The sequence below is a fragment of the Paralichthys olivaceus genome, chromosome 20, assembly GCF_024713975.1.
Source record: "Paralichthys olivaceus isolate ysfri-2021 chromosome 20, ASM2471397v2, whole genome shotgun sequence".
Lineage (NCBI taxonomy): Eukaryota > Metazoa > Chordata > Actinopteri > Pleuronectiformes > Paralichthyidae > Paralichthys > Paralichthys olivaceus.
The window spans coordinates 6511803-6531642 of record NC_091112.1 but is presented as its reverse complement, the minus strand read 5'-3'; the positions used below and the strand labels follow the sequence as shown (position 1 = coordinate 6531642).

General features: G+C 43.1%; 3 protein-coding genes across 4 annotated transcripts; all 3 read right to left on the bottom strand.

Moving 5' to 3' along the window:
* Positions 1–5908: 5908 nt before the first annotated feature.
* On the bottom strand, positions 5909–8267 carry s100s (S100 calcium binding protein S). 2 transcript variants are annotated; one of them, XM_020101937.2, is made up of 4 exons: positions 8150–8254; positions 6990–7035; positions 6463–6616; positions 5909–6242 (listed from the first exon to the last, which is right to left on the bottom strand). In XM_020101937.2, exons 2-4 carry the CDS (start codon positions 7001–7003, stop codon positions 6045–6047), a joined length of 366 nt encoding a protein of 121 aa, XP_019957496.1. In that variant the 5' UTR covers positions 7004–7035; positions 8150–8254; the 3' UTR covers positions 5909–6044. The 2 variants fall into 2 exon arrangements, with proteins under 2 accessions (XP_019957496.1, XP_019957497.1); XM_020101938.2 differs by lacking the exon at positions 6990–7035 and having other exon boundaries at positions 8150–8267.
* Positions 8268–8450: 183 nt separating this feature from the next.
* On the bottom strand, positions 8451–16060 carry s100u (S100 calcium binding protein U). Its single transcript, XM_020101996.2, has 3 exons — positions 15779–16060; positions 12720–12848; positions 8451–12472 (listed from the first exon to the last, which is right to left on the bottom strand). Exons 2-3 carry the CDS (start codon positions 12837–12839, stop codon positions 11912–11914), a joined length of 681 nt encoding a protein of 226 aa, XP_019957555.2. The 5' UTR covers positions 12840–12848; positions 15779–16060; the 3' UTR covers positions 8451–11911.
* Positions 16061–17827: 1767 nt separating this feature from the next.
* On the bottom strand, positions 17828–19238 carry s100a11 (S100 calcium binding protein A11). The gene is made up of 3 exons (XM_020101997.2): positions 19101–19238; positions 18871–19012; positions 17828–18119 (listed from the first exon to the last, which is right to left on the bottom strand). The coding sequence occupies exons 2-3, from the start codon at positions 18997–18999 to the stop codon at positions 17985–17987; spliced, it is 264 nt and encodes an 87-aa protein (XP_019957556.1). The 5' UTR covers positions 19000–19012; positions 19101–19238; the 3' UTR covers positions 17828–17984.
* Positions 19239–19840: the final 602 nt, after the last annotated feature.

The window sequence follows — 19840 nt, the reverse complement described above, 5'->3', positions numbered from 1 at the left end:
TGCTGGAGATCCCCGGTGCAGCTTCTCTCTGAACCCAAATAAATCAACAACGTAAACAGCTAAATATGAGGGTGTTTGTGTCAATGATCAAAGCGTCACCTCCTCCCCGAGGAACCGGCCTCCTCACACATCCTGGGATGACTGAATGGGGACATTTTTTGAGCGTGATGAATCTTTTAACCGTGAGAGCTTGATTGTGGTTTCAGCAGTTTGCTCATTTGTCTGGAAGTTTAGTTCTCCATGCTACAAAAAAAAAGGGGAGGAGGGGGGGTCATTGAATATGCCAGGTTAGAGTGAAAAGGTCGAGGGGGAAAGGTCTAGTGGAGGAGATTAGGTTTAAAGCGAGGATCATGTTGAGCACAAACAGATTACCTGCAATCAGCACTCCAGTTTGTGCTGTGTGTAGGTCTAAGGTAAAGGCGGTGCTAAAAAAAGGATAAAGAGTAAGAGTAGTATCATTACACCCATGTCAAGGACGCTTAATGTCAAGGAGGGAAAAAAAGGAGCAATTGACACCATCCCTCTCTCCTTCCCTCCTTTTCTTACATATCATTCGCCCCTCTCCTTTACCTTCCTCACTGTTGGTGTCATCCGAGGCTGATATCTGTCTGTCAACTGTTTCTCCTTGACTCACTGAGACGGGACGCCATCGCCATTTGGTGCCAAGAGTTTGGGCTTTAATTCATGAAGGCGTCTCGTTTCTCTAAAACCAGAGATAGTGTTAAGTCGTCCCATGAACGTTGCGTTACATTATAGATTAACTGTTTGCTGTTACCTTCTGAGGCAGATTGAAGTTGAAATTAAGTAAAAGTACCATTGTCACTCTGTGAAAATACATTAAAGGTAAAATTCTAAGGTTTCTTTAGTATTAATACAGAAGTGTCAACAAAAACATTATCCATGTGACTGGTTTATCATTAAAATTACATTATTACATTCGCCACATTCAAATTTAATATATTTTGGTTTTTATTTGGATCTGCACCAAATTATACACTCATAGATGTAATGGCTTCTTCCTTTACCTATTTCCCTCCTTTCCACCAGATTTTGTGAAAATCTCTTTGGCTGTTTTTGTATAATCTTGCTCACAAACAAACAAATGTACAACCAAAAAACTAGATAGGTACCTAGTAGAAAGCAAATCTCAGCCAAGGCCCAACTGTCCGCTTAAATTCAACCAAGCTGCCCCAAATAACACACTCACAGACATCAGTCACCTAGATATACAGGATTTTTTGCATCAGAGCCTTGAATTATACCCAGTAAGATCAAAGATCAAGATAAAAAAAACAAAACAAAAAAAGCCAGATCTCATCATGTTAACGAAAGGGTTTGAAAAATGTGGATCCTCACCAAAATGTAATGGGTTCTTCCCTGACCCATATCACATCCTTCCCTGAAGTTTCGTGTTAATCTGTCCAGGAGTTTTTGCTCACAAATACACAAACAAACACTAGCGGTGAAACATAACCTCCTTGGTGGAGGTAAAAATACCAACTTAGCTAAATATACTGAAAGTATCATGAATCAAATATTCTCTCAACAAAAAAGGACATTGGTCTGGTGACTGGTTAATTATTAAAATTGAATTATTCCATTATCTTAAATTATTAACTTCACTATGTTTGGCTCTTTGACACATTGACATGTGACCTGGGGCCCCAACAACAAGTGCTTTACTGTGAGTTTCCACAAAAAGATTGGAAACTAATGATTGAATGGTTCTTTAACAATCGGTTGTATTTTTAAGCTTAAAGTAGCAGAGAATCTTTCACAGGAAAGTAACTGGAAACTTTCCCTGTCAGAGTACAAAGTGTAGTATGTCCCTGTGAAATGTAGTGCAGTATGAGTATAGAGTATAAAGCTTTGTAATTCATAAGTCTCACGGCTCCTCCTTGGCAGCGAGTTGCAGCCATGAGGTCTCCCTGCGGCCCTCCGTCGAGATGGATTTCATGAACCTGAGGTAAGCGGGCCTTCTCAAGTTCTCCCCAAGAGTGAGTGAACTCCACCTGGAAAGGAATTAATCATCAGATGATATATACCTGGATCCACCTATGCTGCTGTATACTTGAATGAATCATTTCATTTTGTTCTCGTGTGTGTGTGCCATCCTACTCTCACGACAGCCATCCTACTCTCACGATCGCCGGCTGACTGCGCCTGATGGACGTGGCGACTGGAATCCATGGTGTCGCTTGACCTGCTCCGCTGGTAATCGAAGTGCCCCTGCCATCGTTATCAGATGCTCCAGACTCGGCACCAGTGACACGGCGCTGGCTTTGTGTTGCTCATCTCCTTTCCCTGCAAAGGTGACGCCTGCCACGTGTGATCCATCAGCAGAGACGCTTGTCTTTCAGTTTGAATTGTCTGGTGAGGTCAGCCGTGTGTTTAGATACTGTTTGCAGGACGTCTTCGAGCCATGGTACGACTGAGTGTGGTTGAAAAGGCCATGTGACTGAGACTTAGGTAACTGCTGCAGAGAATCACTCATGTCTCAGTGTGGATCCCAACTGATGCAACCAATTTACAAGCACATAATTCCCATAATTCACTGAACAAACATCAGCCTATAAACATGTTGGAATTCCCTTTTGCTCTCAACCTGATGCCAGAATAAATGTTCAGTCTGACACACTAAATAACTCTTGTTCCATATGAAAGAAAGTGAAATTCCCTCATAATTTCTATTGCCACCGCTGCTGCTTTTTAAATTACAAACCAGTTAACATTATATAGAAACCTCAGTTACTGTGGTGGAATGTAAATAAGTACATTTACATCTACATTTATTGCATTTAAGTTCAATTTCTAGGTTGTTGTACACTGCTCAAAAAAATCAGATCTTGATGAACGAATTATTCAAGTTGAAAATCTTTACTGTTCAACCCTGATATGACTCCCCAGACCACCACTGAACCACCGCGGAACCAGTCATGCTGGATGATGTTACAAGCAGCACAACATTCACCACAGCGTCTCCAGACTCTTTCAGGCCTGTCACATGTGCTCAGGGTGATCTCATCTTTGAAGAGAACTGGGCGCCAATGGCGGACCTGCCAATTCTGGTGTTCTCTAGAAAGCAGGGTGCTGGGCTGTCCTGCTGGGTGGATGCCCTGCAGAACACAAAACTAAAGAAGAATTAATCAGGAAAGACAAAGACGGGGCAGCTGTCTGTGGCCAGCACATAGAAAACCATTCCCTTTTGCGGGGTTGTCTTGATTTTGCTTCTCCATTGCACCTGTTGTCACTTAAATTTGCACCAAAGCAGGTGAAACTGATCCATTATCACTTATGAACAGACAGTCCCTGAAACTGAACTGACTTGATGTTATATGTGTTCCCTTAATGTCTTTGAGCAGTGTATTTTCATTTGATGACTCTCTACTACATTTCAAAGGGAAATTAATAGTTTTACTGCACAATATGTATTTGACAACTACTCGTTACATCTAGAGGAACTACTTACTTTTAAGATTTATCTTTTACAAACCAGTTAATAAGCTTATAAAACACAATACAGAGTGTTGTTCCATGTCAGATGACTGTAAATTGTCTGTGGTTTAACTTGGGTGTGGCACAGTGTTACAGTGGTTAGCTCTCACTCAGCAAGACGGTTCCTGGTTCAAAACCAAGTTGGAACCATAGTGTGTGGTGTTTGCACGTTGTCCCCATGTCTGCGTGGGTTTTCTCAGGGTGTACCGTCTCTTGCCCAGTGTTAACTGGGATTGGCTCTCATAAGAAACATACATGATGGTTTGATGGTTTTATTTGTGGTGACTGTTGTTCAAGAGGTTGAGCACAGACATGGCGGTTTGATCCTCAGTCCCTTTAGACTAGGAACCATAAACATTATGTGTAAATCTGTGTAGGTGATAAATTTGTGACAGAAAAGTGAAACATATAGTTTCAAAGTATGAATGTGTGAATGTTTCGTCAAGTGATGAGCACTTTGAGACTAATAAAGTGCTTTAACATGCAGGCAATTGACCAATTAGATAAAAAAAAACATGTAAATTAATTGTTTTTTTGTTTCTTGTCCAACTGACGACTTCATGACCCCTGAGATTTATCCTGTGACCTTTTCGAGGGCCCCAAACCCCAGACTGGAAACCACTGTTGCATTTAAGCTCTACTTTGACCTGATACAAAAGTCAAATGGCAGAATAACCTTTAGCTACTTCAAATATATATATATTGAATACAACACTTGCAGTATTATTGTAAATGATATTGACATGTCCTTAACCACTGCAAGTTTACTGCACACTGAAACACACTTCCTCATAGCATATTAAATAATTCTCCTTTTTTTCCACACATGCACCTGCACATTAGGGAACAGATGATCACGTTATTCTGTCCACACTCTTTAAAAACAGTTGATTAATTGGTCCTGTGGAATGAGCCAGAATGAACACACGGTGTTTGTTTCCCTCCAGGCTACAGCAGGGTTAAACGTCCTGAACACTGTCTTGTTTTGAATTGTTTACCTATCTGCAGGCCGTGCATGTTGATCTCAAATATTCAAACCAGCCAATCAGAGGCCGCCTTCGGAGAACACAGGGGCGCCAGGAATGAAAGCAAATAGGGTGAACTCCGCCCGCAGACACTAACCGGCCTGTTTTTTTAAATTTTAGGTAAGAGGAAGAGGAGGCGGTTGAGCTCATAAAACGTTCAAGTACATTACATCCCAAAAAAAAAGATATCCCTCAGCTGCTCAGCCACTTAAGTTTCCAAATGACGAGCTGCCAGTAGGGTGGAAGAGGACATGTTGATTTACTTATCTGTGTGTGTCTCTGTGTGTGGTTTTGTGTGTGTGTTTGTGTGTGTGAGTCACTGAGGGACATGTGCACTAACAGTCACAGCAACTCGAACATTCCTCTGTGATTATACCACCACTTTCCAAGTTACATACTTGACTGATGTACTCCATAAATTGGATTCACTCCCCGCCTGCGCTGCTCTTCCTTCATTAACAAACACACACACATACACACTTTTAGAGACGCACACTTACACACACAAACTCTCCCCTTATCTTCCCCTCACACCCTAGCCCTGTCTCTCGCTTTCTTTCCTTCTCTGTTGCCCTCTTTTGAAGAAGTTTTCCATGCAGATCCAAGTCAAACATCTGGGTCAGCTTATATCTAGTGGAACAAGACTTGCAGGATATTGTTGGCAGGATGCATGAACTGGAGCAGTTTACTCTGTGGGAATCCCCAATACACACACACACACACACACAGATGGACGCTCACACACAGGAACACACTTGCTTTTTTGCTGACATAGTTTCTCTGTGCACCATTCAACTTGATCTCCAGGTGCGGCGATTCATTCCCGACATGTTGAGGAATACTTGTGCAGCATGTGAAAGGAAGTGAATGTGAAACCAAACACACACACATACACACTCACTACAGTTGATGGTTGGTTAAATGCAATGTTTAATATTTTTGAAGAATGCATTGGTTATTACCCAAAATTAGATTACAAAATAGGTGCAGGAAAGTGGGTAATCTGTTGTTAAAACACTGAGTACATACAACGATATAATCATCTGTTATTTAGATTAATATGTAATCACAAGTTATTCATGTGCAAGAAATGCTCAAACATGCTGATGTGCGTTCTGCATAAAAACGTCCTTTTTCCCCCCACAGTGCCTTTATTCAGAACATGCAAGAAACTGTCTAAACTGCTGCTGGATGTGAGCTGGAAGACGTTGGAATATTTCTCGTCCTGTATGTGAAACGAGCTCCGGATGTGCTTGTGGTATGAAAAAGTGTTGCAGGGAAAACTTTACTCCCGCTGAATGCCCCCGTGCTCTGTGAACCCACAAACTATCTGCTGGAATGCTTCCCTTATGTGTAGCTGGAGTGTTTACGAATTGCACAAGACAAATATTCTTTCCAACTCTGTCCTCTATGTGTCCTGATTTACAGTTCTCTCCCCTCCTCCTCATCTTCCTCTTTCTCTTCTTCTCCCCCACATCTCTTCCACCCCTCTCCCTCCCTCCGCTCTTCTTCTCTTGCACAGCTTCAATCTTTCTTCTCCGCCGACTCGCCTTTGCTTCCATCTTTCGGCTTCTCGTCTGTTTTGTACTCCAGGAAGAAGTCGTTGCATGCGACCGTGAGGGCGCCCATCAGGATGATGAACTCAGTGAAGTCCACCTCTCCGTCGTTGTTGGCGTCCAAGTCATTCATCACCTTCTCTACTCCTTCATTATCTTTGGAGCTCTGTCAGTGGGGAACACAGAGGAAGAGAGAGTTAAGAATGTGTTCCCTGTTATGTGTGTACGTGTGTGTGTGGGCATACATCACTGCACAGGCTTGTTCCAGCTTGTGCCGTCAGAGTATGTGAGCGCATACCTTCACTTCTGTGTCACATATCTGCAAACTGCATCAGTGTGTTAGTATGCAACCAAATATGCGCCTCTTCTCAAACTTCTCCTCTTACCCCTAAGTAGCTCCCCAGCTCCTCTACTAGCAGCTCCTTCAGCTCGCCCCGGCTCAGCGTGTACTTGTCGCCCTCCTTTCCCGAGTACTTGTGGAAGGTCTTTATGAGCATCTGCATGGCACTCTCCAGGTTGGAACTGGGCTCCTTGGACATGCTGGGGAAGGAATCAGGTCAAAAGGTCAGACTCCTTCACAAAATGCCCGCTCCAGGCCCCAGCTGCATGTGTGGCCACATAGCAAACAGGGGCTGAAGCCACCTCTAAGTCAAAGTGATAGTTGGAAAGGCAGATGGGTGGAAGGAAACCAAAAACAGAGAGATGTTCTCATTTCTACAGAGAAAGGGGTTGAATAACACTCTGCGTGTCATGTAGAGGGTATTACTGACCCTAACTTAAGAAGTGTGGTCACTGCCCATGTGTGTGTGTGTTTGTGTGTGTGTGACCTTACTGGGTGTTACATTTCAGAGGTTTGGATAGAAAGGTCGGAGGATAGCGTTGGAAAAGTTTTTTTCCGAACAATCTTACACACATTGTGTCCGGCATGGTGAGGCTTCTCTGCTGGACTCGTGGAGAGACTGTGCACACACAGACACAGACAAGTCACTGTCAACAATGCAGAGTTTGAGTGGGAACACTTCTCGTCTCTTCAAAAAAATGCACATTCGTATCACCTCACATGCTGCATGAAAACTGGACTTTTAACAGTTGAGCGGTTTTAATATTCCTCAGGTATCGGTCTTGCAAACATAATGCATGAAGCACTGCACGTTCACAATCTAAGGGCCAGAGTAAGTAGAGGTGCGAGCTGACATGTACATACGGATAAATCAGTCACATTCAACTTAAAACCTAAAGTTAAAAGTCTGCAACATTGTTTTGAGTTCAATCCACAACCAAAAAACATAAACAGAGGGTCTCATCCAATCTGTCAAGCAGTCCCCTCCTTTCCTCTTTGCATGATTTATTAACCATCAGCAACAAAAGGAGACGGCGATGCTAATGTCAGTCAGCGGTTATTGCCTCTCGTCATGCTGCCTTGCATTGTGCCGCAGAGGTCAGAGTTGTTGGTGGCCGACAAAGAAGGAGGCGAGCGGACACCAAAGCTGGCTAACTGGAAAATCTATAGGGGTCATCAGTCTCACTGGCTGACGCAACACAAAGGGAAACCATGGAGACAAAAAATGCCAGCAGTAACACAATATTGAGTATGGTAATAATGCATATGCACCACCTCAATGAACAAAAGAAAGATGCGTAATGACATTACATGTTAAAAATGTGGTTGTCATGCTTATATTTTCTATTCATACTTGAATAACAAAATAACGGCATTAGTATGACATTAATATAAATAAAATATATTAATGTCATTACATTATTTTCTCATGATTTTACAACAAATCCCTATTGGCTTTGCTTGTTTCCACATTTCATTACTTTATATTTCCTGTCATGCTCGTCTCAAAAGCTCGTACAGCAACAGAGAGCAGGACGTAACAATAAAGTAACACAAAAAGTTTACAAATGAATCCCGCAGTTCTGCTTCTCAGGTGTCTCGATGAGCGTCCACTTCCCAGCATCTTATCGCTCTAAGAGGTTTTTCATGTTACGCAGATGATGCATTAAATACTAGGCAGCCTTCATCAGATATAGAGGAGAAAGTACAGTGGAGCGAGGTGTGTGTCTCACCTGAGTATTGATGGAGGGCCTCCTTTGTCTCTGAAGAGGTGCAGGGGACGGAGCCAAGCTAGAGATGGATGTGGGAGAGAGTTTGCCAGTGGCTTAAATATCACCTGCCTCTCTCCCTCCTCCCCCTTCGTCTCCCCCCTCAAACTCCTTCACCCTCTTAACGTACATACACTCCACATTCGTTCCTCTGCCCCCCCCCTTCCTCTCTTTCAAGGTGCTTTCTCTCCATCACACTCACACAAACGTGCACATACACGATGACTGGATGCGAGCAGAAATAAGAGGCCACTGATGAAAAATATATTGTCGTCACAGTTTTATTCAATATTAGCCATTACATGTTACAGAGAATAAGCAAAAAAATGATACAGCGTTACATATGAAGTTGAAATACAAGTAGAGTGGACTTTACTGGAATTGACAAGTGGACTGAAATGAGTCCAACTGTTAAACACACACGCCCTCTCGTACTTGGCAGGAAATAAACACGAGTACATCGAAGTTCAATGATGAAAGCCTGCACAACATCCTGGGAATGGTCCCATAGTCACAAACATTCCAACCAAATGAGCCTTAAGAGCACATCAATATACTTGTATGTACACTTATTAAATCCAGTGGGAGGATTCTCAGCACAGGCTTTTATTTTCATCGACTGTCTCGATGAATGAAACTTATTGTGCAGCAATGAGAAATCTGGCTGTGAACACTCCCTGCTGTAAGTCTGCTGTGTTTGGTTCCAGCATGTTTTTAATCTGCATGGAGTTAAGGCTGGGTGCGGTTTACACTAAGGGACAAGCAGCAAAACTGCCAATGGAGATGGTTCAGCCGCTCCGACAGAGAGCAGCGGCGCTCAGGGCTCACTCCGTCTCTGATTAAAAGCAAACATTTACTGACAAAAACTCCAGAAAACTGTTTGTTTAACCCAGGTTGGTAGTGCAAGTAATTTCAAACACATTAGTCAAGTGAATTTTGCTTGATCCAGTTTTGCCTTATCATTGTTTGACTTAGAAAGAACGCAAAGATCACATTTTAAACAAGGAGGGAAGTGATATAAACTGCGTAAATGTGCCTGGTCTGAGCTGGAAAACAGAAAACAATGTATGCAGCTTAGTAGTTTGTCTATACATACATCTGTATGACTAAAGGATGCAACGGCCGAGAACCATATACATGCTGAACAGGAAACTGGCTGTAGATGGTGCAAGAGAGTGATATGTCTCCATAATTCACAGGAAGTACCATGATTAGAAAATGTTTTCATATAAAAAAGAATATAGCTTGTAATAAAAAATAACTAAATTGCCCCAAATGTCTTGATAAGTTTGTTAGTAGCAGATCATGCAGGAAACATAGCATTCTACAGTACGAGTGTATGCAGGCTGAGCAGAGCGAGTGTAAACGAAAGAGTATTTACAATGGGAGTGTCGCAGTGAAGCAGGCGAATCACATGACCCGCTTTATTTGTCTTGACCATTTTGAAGTGAACAGTTTGAAGTTTCTGCTGCTGTTTCCACATTTGGTGGTGTCCCAAAAATGTGTGTGTGTGAATGTGTGTGTGTGTGTGTGTGTGTCACTACACCGCTGGCCAGGTAGACCTATGATCTAGCAATCCTGCAACACAAGCCTTTTTCTCATGACTGCATTATTGATGAGGGGACAACTTACAAATCATTAAATTGTAATCAACAAATTGCATGTAATGTGACATAGAACTATGTTTCCAGTGATCTCCATAGTGGTCCAAACAATAAAAGAATTAGGTTAAAAAGTTAAATATAAAGCAGCCATGTAGAACTTAAATAATGGCCGCAGTAATGGAAAATACAATGGTAATATTTAGTTTCTGATAGCATGCAACATCTTATCATTAGCCTGCCGTAAAAAAGATAACACCACAGAGAATCAGATTAATGGCTCAGTATTCTTTTTTACTCACACAAAAAGCACCACCTCTGACACTAAGCACCTCGTCTGAAAGGCAGGATCAGTGGAGAAAATTTTTGTGTGTGTTTGTTACACATCAAATGCCTAATCCAGTAGTTTCCCAACGTGTCACACCCAAGGATCCAGTTGCTATTGTCAGACAGGGTCTCTACACTGTTGCAGGGCGTGGCTGACAAACACACAAGCCTGAACGGCCAGTGGTAAACAACGAATTTTGATTAGGGCCTAAAAAAAAGACTCCAATCCAGTGCTACACCTCTACAGCCCAGCACCTTTATTGGTCAGGAAAGAGAATATGACCATCATAATGCTACAATAACCACATATGCACTAGGTCATAAAGGACTAGGTGAAAACTGCCACCGGGTGACAGCTATTAAAAGTTTGTTTTCTTCTGGGTGATCTTGTTCTTCTCCACCAGCTCTAACCAACGTGGATTAGGTTGCATGAACACCTACTCTGACCTGCTCCTCCAGTGACCAGCTCACTCCCAAGGGACGAGCTTGGGCTCCCTTTTGCCCTCATGGGTTCTTTGACAAGTGTTCCATCCCTCGAACCTTAATTATTTAACCAGGGGCCACGCCCAATCTTCCTGTTCCTCATCGATGGCCGACTACGAGTGAGGAGAAAATACTGTCGGCTCCAAATGAAGCTAACCTCATACAGAATAAAAATGAAAGAGACAAAGAGCCTCATAAAGAATAGAAAAGAGAGAGAAAGAGGGTGTGATGGGGCATTGATTACACAATTAAGATGAGCAAAGCCTCAGCAAAACAATATGTTTATTGTCATGCCAAATCTGTTCCATAGCACTGTGAGTTAAAAGATGAGAACAGTAAAAAAAAATTATTAAGCGTTACTGAGAGATTTTCATGCAACCAATATTAGAATAGTTTAAGATTTTGGGGTTAGCATTCTTGCCCAGAGTCAGACAAGAAGATTGATACCTCGCACTCATATCTGTCCAGTAAAAATGAAACTATACTCAGTAGCTAGTTAGCTTAGCTTAGCATACAAACTGGAAATGGGGCAAAAGCTTGCTCGCCTCTGTCTGAAGGAAACAAAATGTGCCCTCCAGCAGCTGTGGAGCTCACAATATCTTGTTGAGGTAAATCAAACAAAAACCAAAATTAAACACAAATAGGCTATTCCGTAGCTCTGTTTCCAGCCTGTATGCTAGGCTTAGCTAACCGGCTGCTAGCTGTAGCTATAGCCTGGGCTAGAAAGCTAATAAGCACCATTCCCAAAAATGTCTAACTATTTCTTTAAGCCATTAGTACCTAGCAAGATGTATACTTGTGATATTATACCTGGAGGACTGAACAGTAAGTGATGTAGGGCTGCATGACACAACTGTGGAAGAAGATTCAATAGTGAGGAGATGATCTAAACCGAGCCTCTGTCTGCAGAGGTGTGTTCACATGCAGGCAACACATTGGTCTCGTGTGCAGGGAAATTCATACTTTCAGTAAAGTTTTCACAGGGATCTGGCATGCACAAGATCATGTACGTCTGCATGCACTCATAGTATATTGTCATGATGAGGTAAATGTGCTTTAATATAGTGGGATGCACATGCTGTACATATGAACATAGTGGTAACTAGGAATATAAAGCAATAATTCTACTATTTCATCTACATGTGTTATTTATCATGTATAAGGGGTTTCTTCAGAGTTGGGTTGGTAGTGTTTTGTATTTCAAAGTTGTGAGTTTTGAAAAAAAAATCTTTAGTGGCTTATAAACTTATTTTTGGCAACGTTAATGCTATGTTTTGTGTATGTGTGTGGTGTGTTTTTTGTTGTGGATTGTCCCCTATGAGGTTGCCTCCTCTGTCTTCTTCTCCACTTCCTCCTCTACAGCTGCAGCCATCTTTTCTACAACCTCCTCCACCTTCACCGTTTCCTCCACCTTCTCCTCTTCTTTTACCACCACCTCCACAGCCGCTGCTGCCACCTCTGCGGCCGGAGCCTCTGCTGCTTCTGTCACTGCTGCTGCCACCACTGCTGCCGCTGCTGGCTCCTCCTTTGCGACCTCAGGCTGCGTCTCTCCCTCTTCTTTTACTTCTACCTTTACTTCTAGGTTTGCATCTGCATTTGCTTCTACCTTCACTTCGGCAGCTGCGTCTGCCTTTGCCTCTTCATTTGCTTCAGGCTTAGCCTCTGGGGTCGCCTCCTCTTCTTCGGGGGCGCTTTGTGCTACCTGTCCGGAAGCAGCATTTTGGGCTGGTTCCTCTTGAGCGAGGACACGCTGCTCACTGAGCGAGACCGCCAGGTAGCCGACCAGCTTCATGTACTCCTCAAAGCCGACCTTGCCGTCCTGGTTTGCATCCAGGTCCTGACCCATGTTGTTGACCTTATCCTTGCTCCCTGCGTCCTGGGTAGTGGGAACAACAACCATGAGACAACCAAGCATGATGATGGGTAATTCTATCTGGACGCTCACTGGTGAAATCACAATACAATTTTGATGAATGACTCTCTATCATCTATCGATGCTCATGTTAAAAAGGCTCAGGCTTTCCTCTGATGATGTCAAGAATACTGTGCTAGTGCTTTTCTGTGCGGCTGTTACATAATGTAAGTGGTAACGTTTCAGAATAGTTGAATGGAGATTTCCTAACCGACAGGATGTTGCCGAGCTGGGACTTGACGAGGCCCTGGAATTCTTTCTTCCCTAGACTCTCCTTTCCCTTGGTTGACTTCAGGAAGACCTTCACCAGGGTCTGAACAGCAGCCTCCATGACTCCTCTCTGTGGGGAAGACACTGATATGAGATATACATGTATAAACATAAAGATAGATAGATAGATAGTTACGCAGGAAGGTAGTTAGATAGTTATGTACAAAGGTAGGTTGGTTTGATAGTTTGGTAGGTATTTAGATAAAAGGTGGGTAAAAAGGTAAGAAGGTATGTAGGTAAGTCAGTAGTTTAGATAGATGGATGGATGGGTGGATAGATAGATAGATAGTATAAACAGTATAAACCACACAATGGACACATCTAGTGAATGAAACAGATGTTCTCCTACTGTCCCCACAAACCCTTTTCCTGTTTCAGGTGTTAAGTTCAGAGCGGCGATGACAGCGTGATGGTGACGTGAGATACATGGAGAGGGCAGTAGATAGGTAGTAGGATAAAGGATAGGTAGATAAGTGGATAGGCAGATAAGTAGGTAGGTAGGAGGATAAAGGATAGGTAGGTAGGTAGGTAGGTAGGTAGGTAGGTAGGTAGGTAGGAGGATAAAGGATAGGTAGGTAGGAAGGTAGATAGATAGATAGATAGAGTCAGTTGACTGCTGGTGCGTGCCATATAAACCACATTCAGGCGATGGACACATCTAGTGGAAAATGAAACAGAGGATATCCCCACGTTTCAGGTGTTAAGTCCAGAGCGGCGCTGACAGCGTGATGGTGAGGTAAGATACATGGAGAGGGAGCGAGGGAGTCTGACTGAGAGACAGGTTCTGATGCACAATGGAAGTTCTGATCTTTGATAGGTCATCTGATCTAGTGAAGTAACCAAGGGGACTGGGCTTCAGATTACCTGAGGGATTACCTAGTCCCTGTCTGTTCCGCTCTCTCTCTCCGTCTTTCTTTGTCTCTCTCCCTCTCTTGCCAGCTGTACCTGCCTCTCTCTTTCAGTGGCACTCTCATTGGCTATCTCATCCATGTTTTCACTCTGCTGGCCTTTTCTTTTCCTCAAACCTCCTTCACACTGTTTTGCACAAATACACAACCTAATGTATTAAACAATCAGGACCTGGTATGGATTACACATCAGCAGCTGTTAACAGGCAGATATTTAAAAGTGAACTTAGACGTTACCTGACTTAGATATAGAGATACAATCAGAAATTTGGGTTTCGACAGATGTATAGATAATCTACCAACGGCAGAACATGCCAGGGGTGACACAACTTTGCAGGAATTCCATTCATTTCTGTCTGTGAGGCTTACTTAGACAGGAATTTACAGGCTAACACCGAGCAAGGACACGATATGTTAAAGCTGACCGTACTCGTCTGTCAGCTTCAGCAGAGCACACAGAGACAGACAACAAACAACCTAAATGGTCATTTGTAAACTGCAAATTAATATCTCCGCTGCGGGAGTGCATGTCACACTCGAGCAGTCACCAGGAGCACACAGAGGCGAGCGCATGTGCCTGCTAGTCTCATTATAATACGAGTCACAGGGAGCGCTGAAAGGTGTGGCGTATATGGAGCCATTAACATCTACAATTTCACTCGACCCCTTTCAGATTTTGCAACGTGACTTACCGAGCTCTAACTGTCTGACCCCACGTTAACATTATACAAACGACAAGTTTGCAAGTAGATGAGTAAGCAAATCTCATCTGATTCTCAATGCAGCTGAATACTGAACACTAATGTTTTGAGTATAAAACTGATAAATTTGGCACATTTTATATTAAATGTCCATCCCTGGATCATGTCTGTAGATAGATTATGTTATAGACACAGTTTGCAGGAACTTTAGGGGACTTCTTCACTTCTTTCTGCCAGTGACACACCCTCTGCAGAAGCAGAAGCCTACCAGGTGCCTTAACGGCTCTCTGTGCGTCCTGACAAAAAACACCCAGCAAAGATGTTTCTGTCCACATTCACATCCATTATTCACTCCCTCAGCTGCCTCAATGTGCCGGTTAGGAGCCAAGGCATGTGTCCTAATTTCAACAAATGTGTTCAAGATATGCGTTACCACGTCAGAGCTTCGTCCTATCCCACTCAAGAGACGAACTAATCACCGGTATTTGTCTTAAAGGCCCCCCTCCCCCAAAAAACACCCTGGGCAAATAATTAAATATACAGGCCTACAACCAGAGGTTTCCCGTTTCCCTCCAGAGCCCGAAGAAGATTGAGTGTTCCGTTTCCAAATGGGCGAATGTGATACGGTACGTGCGCAGAGTAATGACAATACTACCGCTCGTGTGTCATGAAATATTAACAGAGGAACAAGTTAGGTTGTGGCTGTAAATTGCGTTGAGCAGACGAGCGGGGTGGCTGCATCAGACAACTGGACTCTGGCTGAGACGCGTGCGCAACCCTATCAACAAGGTGTGCCAGGACGCGTAGATAAATATTGAAAGGCAGCATTGAAAGAAAGCTGACACAAGTGACACTGTTGTGAAAATAAATAAATAAATCCACCCACTCGTGGAGCCAAGCTGTCACTGTGGTGGGCCCCTTAATAAAAAGCATAATGTGCGCAAAAGGTTCATTTTTGCGCAAATGTGGCTTTTACGCGCGGCCCGGATGCCAACTGGAAAGACTTTGTTAGCTCATTCTGTCATCTCCAGTGCAGTCACTTCAATTTTTGATAAGCTGCTCACATTTGATCGGGAACTTGACAACGGATCTACATTAAAATATCAAATATCTTTCCGAGAGGCACAGAGAGGGAGCATATGTTGATCAAACACAGGGTGGATCAATGCGTGTAATGCACAAAATCCCCCTAAAACTATCATCTTGTACTTTTTTACAAAAGTGCAACGTGAGCCCAGCCACAGTGAAACCGTGCCGCAGCCACACCAAGTTTCATGGGATGGCTCTTTGCAAAGCCGCCTCCACCGAAACGTGGCAAAACACCCCACGAGCAAACCCAGCGGAGGAGAAACATAAGAAAAAGAAATCCAGAAAAGACGCATTCAACTCACCGTAAAGTCGTCTGAGGGGGACAAGTTGAAATAAATGCGCACAGTTTGGAGTTTCTTCCCTCTTCTCTGCCTTTCTAACGCTGCTTTGCGCGCAGGGAACTTGCCAAACTAGTAGGACTACAGAATCTCTTCCGTGATTTGGCTTTTTTTTTCTTTCCTTAAAACTTTTCCCCCTGACAAGTCAAAGGGCGTGTACCTGGAAGAGCGAGTGAGTGAGAGGCAGAGCTGGGAATGTGGAGGAGCGCGGGGCTTTTACGCTCAGCCAAAACGCAGAGAAAGTGTGATCAAAAAATGATTTAACTCGTTTTTGTTTCAAACTGGAATTGTCTTTGGCTCGTGTGGCCAGCTGTGGCACGTCATGCGTGATTTGCGCAGTTTCACGCCTGCTCGCCAGGCTTGTGGCTTTGGAGCGGCGTCATCTGCAGGGACAAGGAGACGGGGCGGGTGGGATTACTTCATCTGCACAAAATCTCAGTCTCTCTCAAAAATATTTCACATATTAAAAGCAGAGAAACAAACATTTTACGGCTGAAGATATCACACAGAGTTACTATCCTGTCTATGGAGGTGGTGTCTGTTTTTTATGTCATGACAAGTTTCAGGGACACACATTTGAAATACCAAATTCTTTTGCACCAAAACTTCCCAACATGAACAAAACCACATTTTCAACCACAGATGACAGCTGAAGGGTCACTTTAGTGATTAACTCGTCCCACAGGACACTTTGGAAATGTGAGAATAAAAGGACTCTTCACCGGAGACCCAGTGTGGGTGTCAAAAGTGGTTCAAGACCTCAAACAGCCTTGCCAGATTCCTTACAGTGCTTTCAAGAACTTTGTTTTTAGATCCCTGCACAGATACCAGCTCACTGGTTCTTTCTAGGATGGATGACTTATATAAGCCCCCTGACTTGCTGACTAAGAGGCCTTCCCTATAGCCACAGACTCTAGGTGCCACTGATAAACACACAGCACCCAAGAGATGGGTGCCCTGCTCATTTAGTTATCAGACTCTTACAATCCTGTTTATGGAGGGGGTGCTTCTTCTTTTATGTCACAAGTGTGAAGGACCAACATTTGAAACACCCCCCTTTTTATGCCATAACTTCTAAACATGAACAAAACCATATTTTTCAATCATAAATTAGTTTGTGGCCATGATCCCTTCCCAAAGGTCCCTTTGGAAATGTGAAAATAAAAAGACTCTTCGCTGGAGAGCCAGTTTGGGTGGTAAAACGTGGTGCAAGACCTAAAGCAGCCTTGCCAGATTCTCAACAGTGCTTTCAAGAACTTTGTATTGTTTTTAGGCCTCAGCACAGATAACATCTCATTGTTTCTTCCTATGGATGGATGAGAAGGCTCTAGGCTCTGGGAGCGCTCCTGACTACGAGGCCTTACCGAGAAGCCACAGAAACTACAGTGGATGCCACAGATATACACACAGCGCCCAGTCGACGGGTGCCCTGCTCATTTAGTCTTTCCCTTTGCTGCTGCTGACTTATTTGCCCATCATCACTCCTCCCACACTGGCACCTTAGCGTGTGTAATTTGGAGACAAAGGTCACATTTTCTTATCTCGCTGAAAGATCCACACTCTCACTTAGCCGCGCTTTTTTCTTTCTATCTTTGCAAAATTAAAACAGGCCTATGGGCCATAAAACAGCTGGGAAGCATGCCAGCACACATAACTCTGTCTAGACATCAGCATTAATATAAAGTACCTAACACCGAGAATTACCAGCGAAACAAGCAAAGTGCAATTTAACTTCAAGACAGGAGATGTCCTCCCAAACATGACAGGATGCATTTGATTCACTCATCTCTGTTACAGCCAAGCTAGGCCATGCTTTAGCATCACTGCTACTTTAATACATGGATGGGTAACTTTCTAGAGGCATTATGACCCTCTATGGAACAGGATATTGTCTGCATGCTGGAGCAGTGACAGCAGTGACACATATAGGGTTACAGGCCTCGAAATCAAGGCTGTAATTCACTGTGCGGCTTAACATCATACAGTGTGGTGAATGAATGACAGGAGACGGAGTGTTGGTGGCCTCGGGTTCAAGACAATGAAGCCTTTAATTCAATGCTCCCAAATGGTTAACTAAAGAGTTACACATGAGATAAATGAATTCAAATGCCTTTTAATTTAAAGCTGGACAGCTGCAATTGGGTTGATTGGTTGTCGCACAATCCAAGCTCTACTGGCCAAAGCCGCCCTGTTGGCTCGCCAGTTTTCCAATCAGCTGCCAGAACTCGGAGAAGGTCAGCTCGCCGTCGTTGTTTTCGTCCAGCGAGCTCATGAGCTGTTCGACGGCTGCCGGGCTGCTGAAGTTCTGTGGGTGATCAAAGAGACTTGAATTAATGTAAGATCTCACAGTGAGCTGCTGCATCAGCTCCTCTGGAAGACTGTCCTGCCACCTAATGGTTGAGTGAAGTAACAAATACAACTGATGAAAGATAAAAACATAAAAATACAAAGTTCCCTCATGATGAAATCCTTCATAAACATATTGAATCTGTTGTATTGTATTTCTCCTGTTAGTACATATTCTGTATATCTGTATATATAAACCTACTATGTTATAATAACCATTATAACACATTCATATTTTGCACTTGTGTGGATAAACAGTGCTCAGCTTTCATGCAGATGCAATCTAACATCAAACTTTACACAACTTTTGAAATAACTGGTGACAAATTTGATTATCAGTAAATAATCAAGCAGTTATCAAGTAAATCTATTATTAACATCAACTTATGGAGGAGATGCTAATATTTAAGAAACGAGGCACTGACATTAGGTGTGTTATAATTAATAAAAAGTTATTCACTGATTATATATTATCACATAAAGTTATACATCTTATTCCTATGAGCTGCTAATTCATTTCCCTTGAAGACAGATAACAGTACAGTAACATGTAAAAGCAATTATCCTCAGTAATATGTCTGAATAACAGTTTGGAGATGTCACCTTAAAGTTGCTTAATAAACCTGTTTGTTTTAGTCTGTCCGTGATCAGGAAGAAAAGACGACAGAAATCAGCAGGAAGATATTCTGAGATCTACTTCAGCGTCGTACCTTGGCGTAGTTGGGCAGCTGGGAGGTCAGCAGGTTCTGGAATTCGTCTTTGCTCAGGGTGCTGGTGGATCCATCCTTCCCAGCGTACTCCTTGAACTGGGTGACCAGGGTGCAGATGGCAGATTCCATGGTGGATCGTGACCTGAGATAAACGAAGGAGTGAAACATCATTCACAGAAGAAATAAGTCAAATATTGAGATATGTTGTAAACCGGTCGCTGAGATCTCACCTGTTGTGTTGAGATACTGTCTGGTGCGTTACAGCTGGTCCCAAGAACCTCGTCCTCTCCACTCTGACATCACCTCTCTGAATATATATGCTTCATACTGATGCTCACATCAGCGGAAAACACTCGACCTTCCCTCTTCTCCCTCATCCAGCAGACTGTCCTTATCTGCCTGATTTCCACTAGCCTGAGGGTACACATCAGAAAACTGCCACTTCGTCCTGCAAAGGACAAATTTGTACTGATGGTAGCACAAAACCCATTTTTAGTGTGTTTACAGAGCAAAGGATTTGGTGATATCATCCTTGTCAGGCCATTGTAATCAAGAGACAGAATCATGTGCCTCAGCAGGAATTAGTTTATACATAACACAACAGGAGGAACACACACTATGTCATATAGGCTACATCGTTCAGGAGGAAAAGTGAGTGTAAGCGCTTTCTCTCGTTTCTTTTCTCAATATTGTCTGCTTGATATTTTGTAGTTGGAGATCAACTTGCACTTTAAATGTAGTTTAGTTTGCTGTTCTCAGCCATGAACGCTGAGGTTATTGAGAGAAAATGCTCTCGTAGAAGAGGAAAGAATAAAGTACAGAAACATGCAGAGATGCCTACATGGTGACTTGTTCGAGGTAGTCGAAGAATGACAAGAATTCTGCATACGTTCATAGAGACTGCTTGTTCTCAATCACTGCTTACATTCTCCTTCACCTGCAACTCAAGTCAATGACCAGCGGCCACGCA

What these genes read in the sequence shown, in the direction of transcription:
- s100u (XM_020101996.2), bottom strand. Translation starts at nt 12,839, where the DNA reads ATGGAGGCTGCTGTTCAGACCCTGGTGAAGGTCTTCCTGAAGTCAACC. An exon ending in AGCTCGGCAACATCCTGTCG is followed by an intron (nt 12,473 to 12,719) that starts GTTAGGAAATCT and finishes CCCACTACCCAG; the next exon opens with GACGCAGGGAGCAAGGATAA.
- s100a11 (XM_020101997.2), bottom strand. Translation starts at nt 18,999, where the DNA reads ATGGAATCTGCCATCTGCACCCTGGTCACCCAGTTCAAGGAGTACGCT. An exon ending in AGCTGCCCAACTACGCCAAG is followed by an intron (nt 18,120 to 18,870) that starts GTACGACGCTGA and finishes GATCACCCACAG; the next exon opens with AACTTCAGCAGCCCGGCAGC.
- s100s (XM_020101937.2), bottom strand. An exon ending in AGCTGGGGAGCTACTTAGGG is followed by an intron (nt 6,243 to 6,462) that starts GTAAGAGGAGAA and finishes CCCCACTGACAG; the next exon opens with AGCTCCAAAGATAATGAAGG.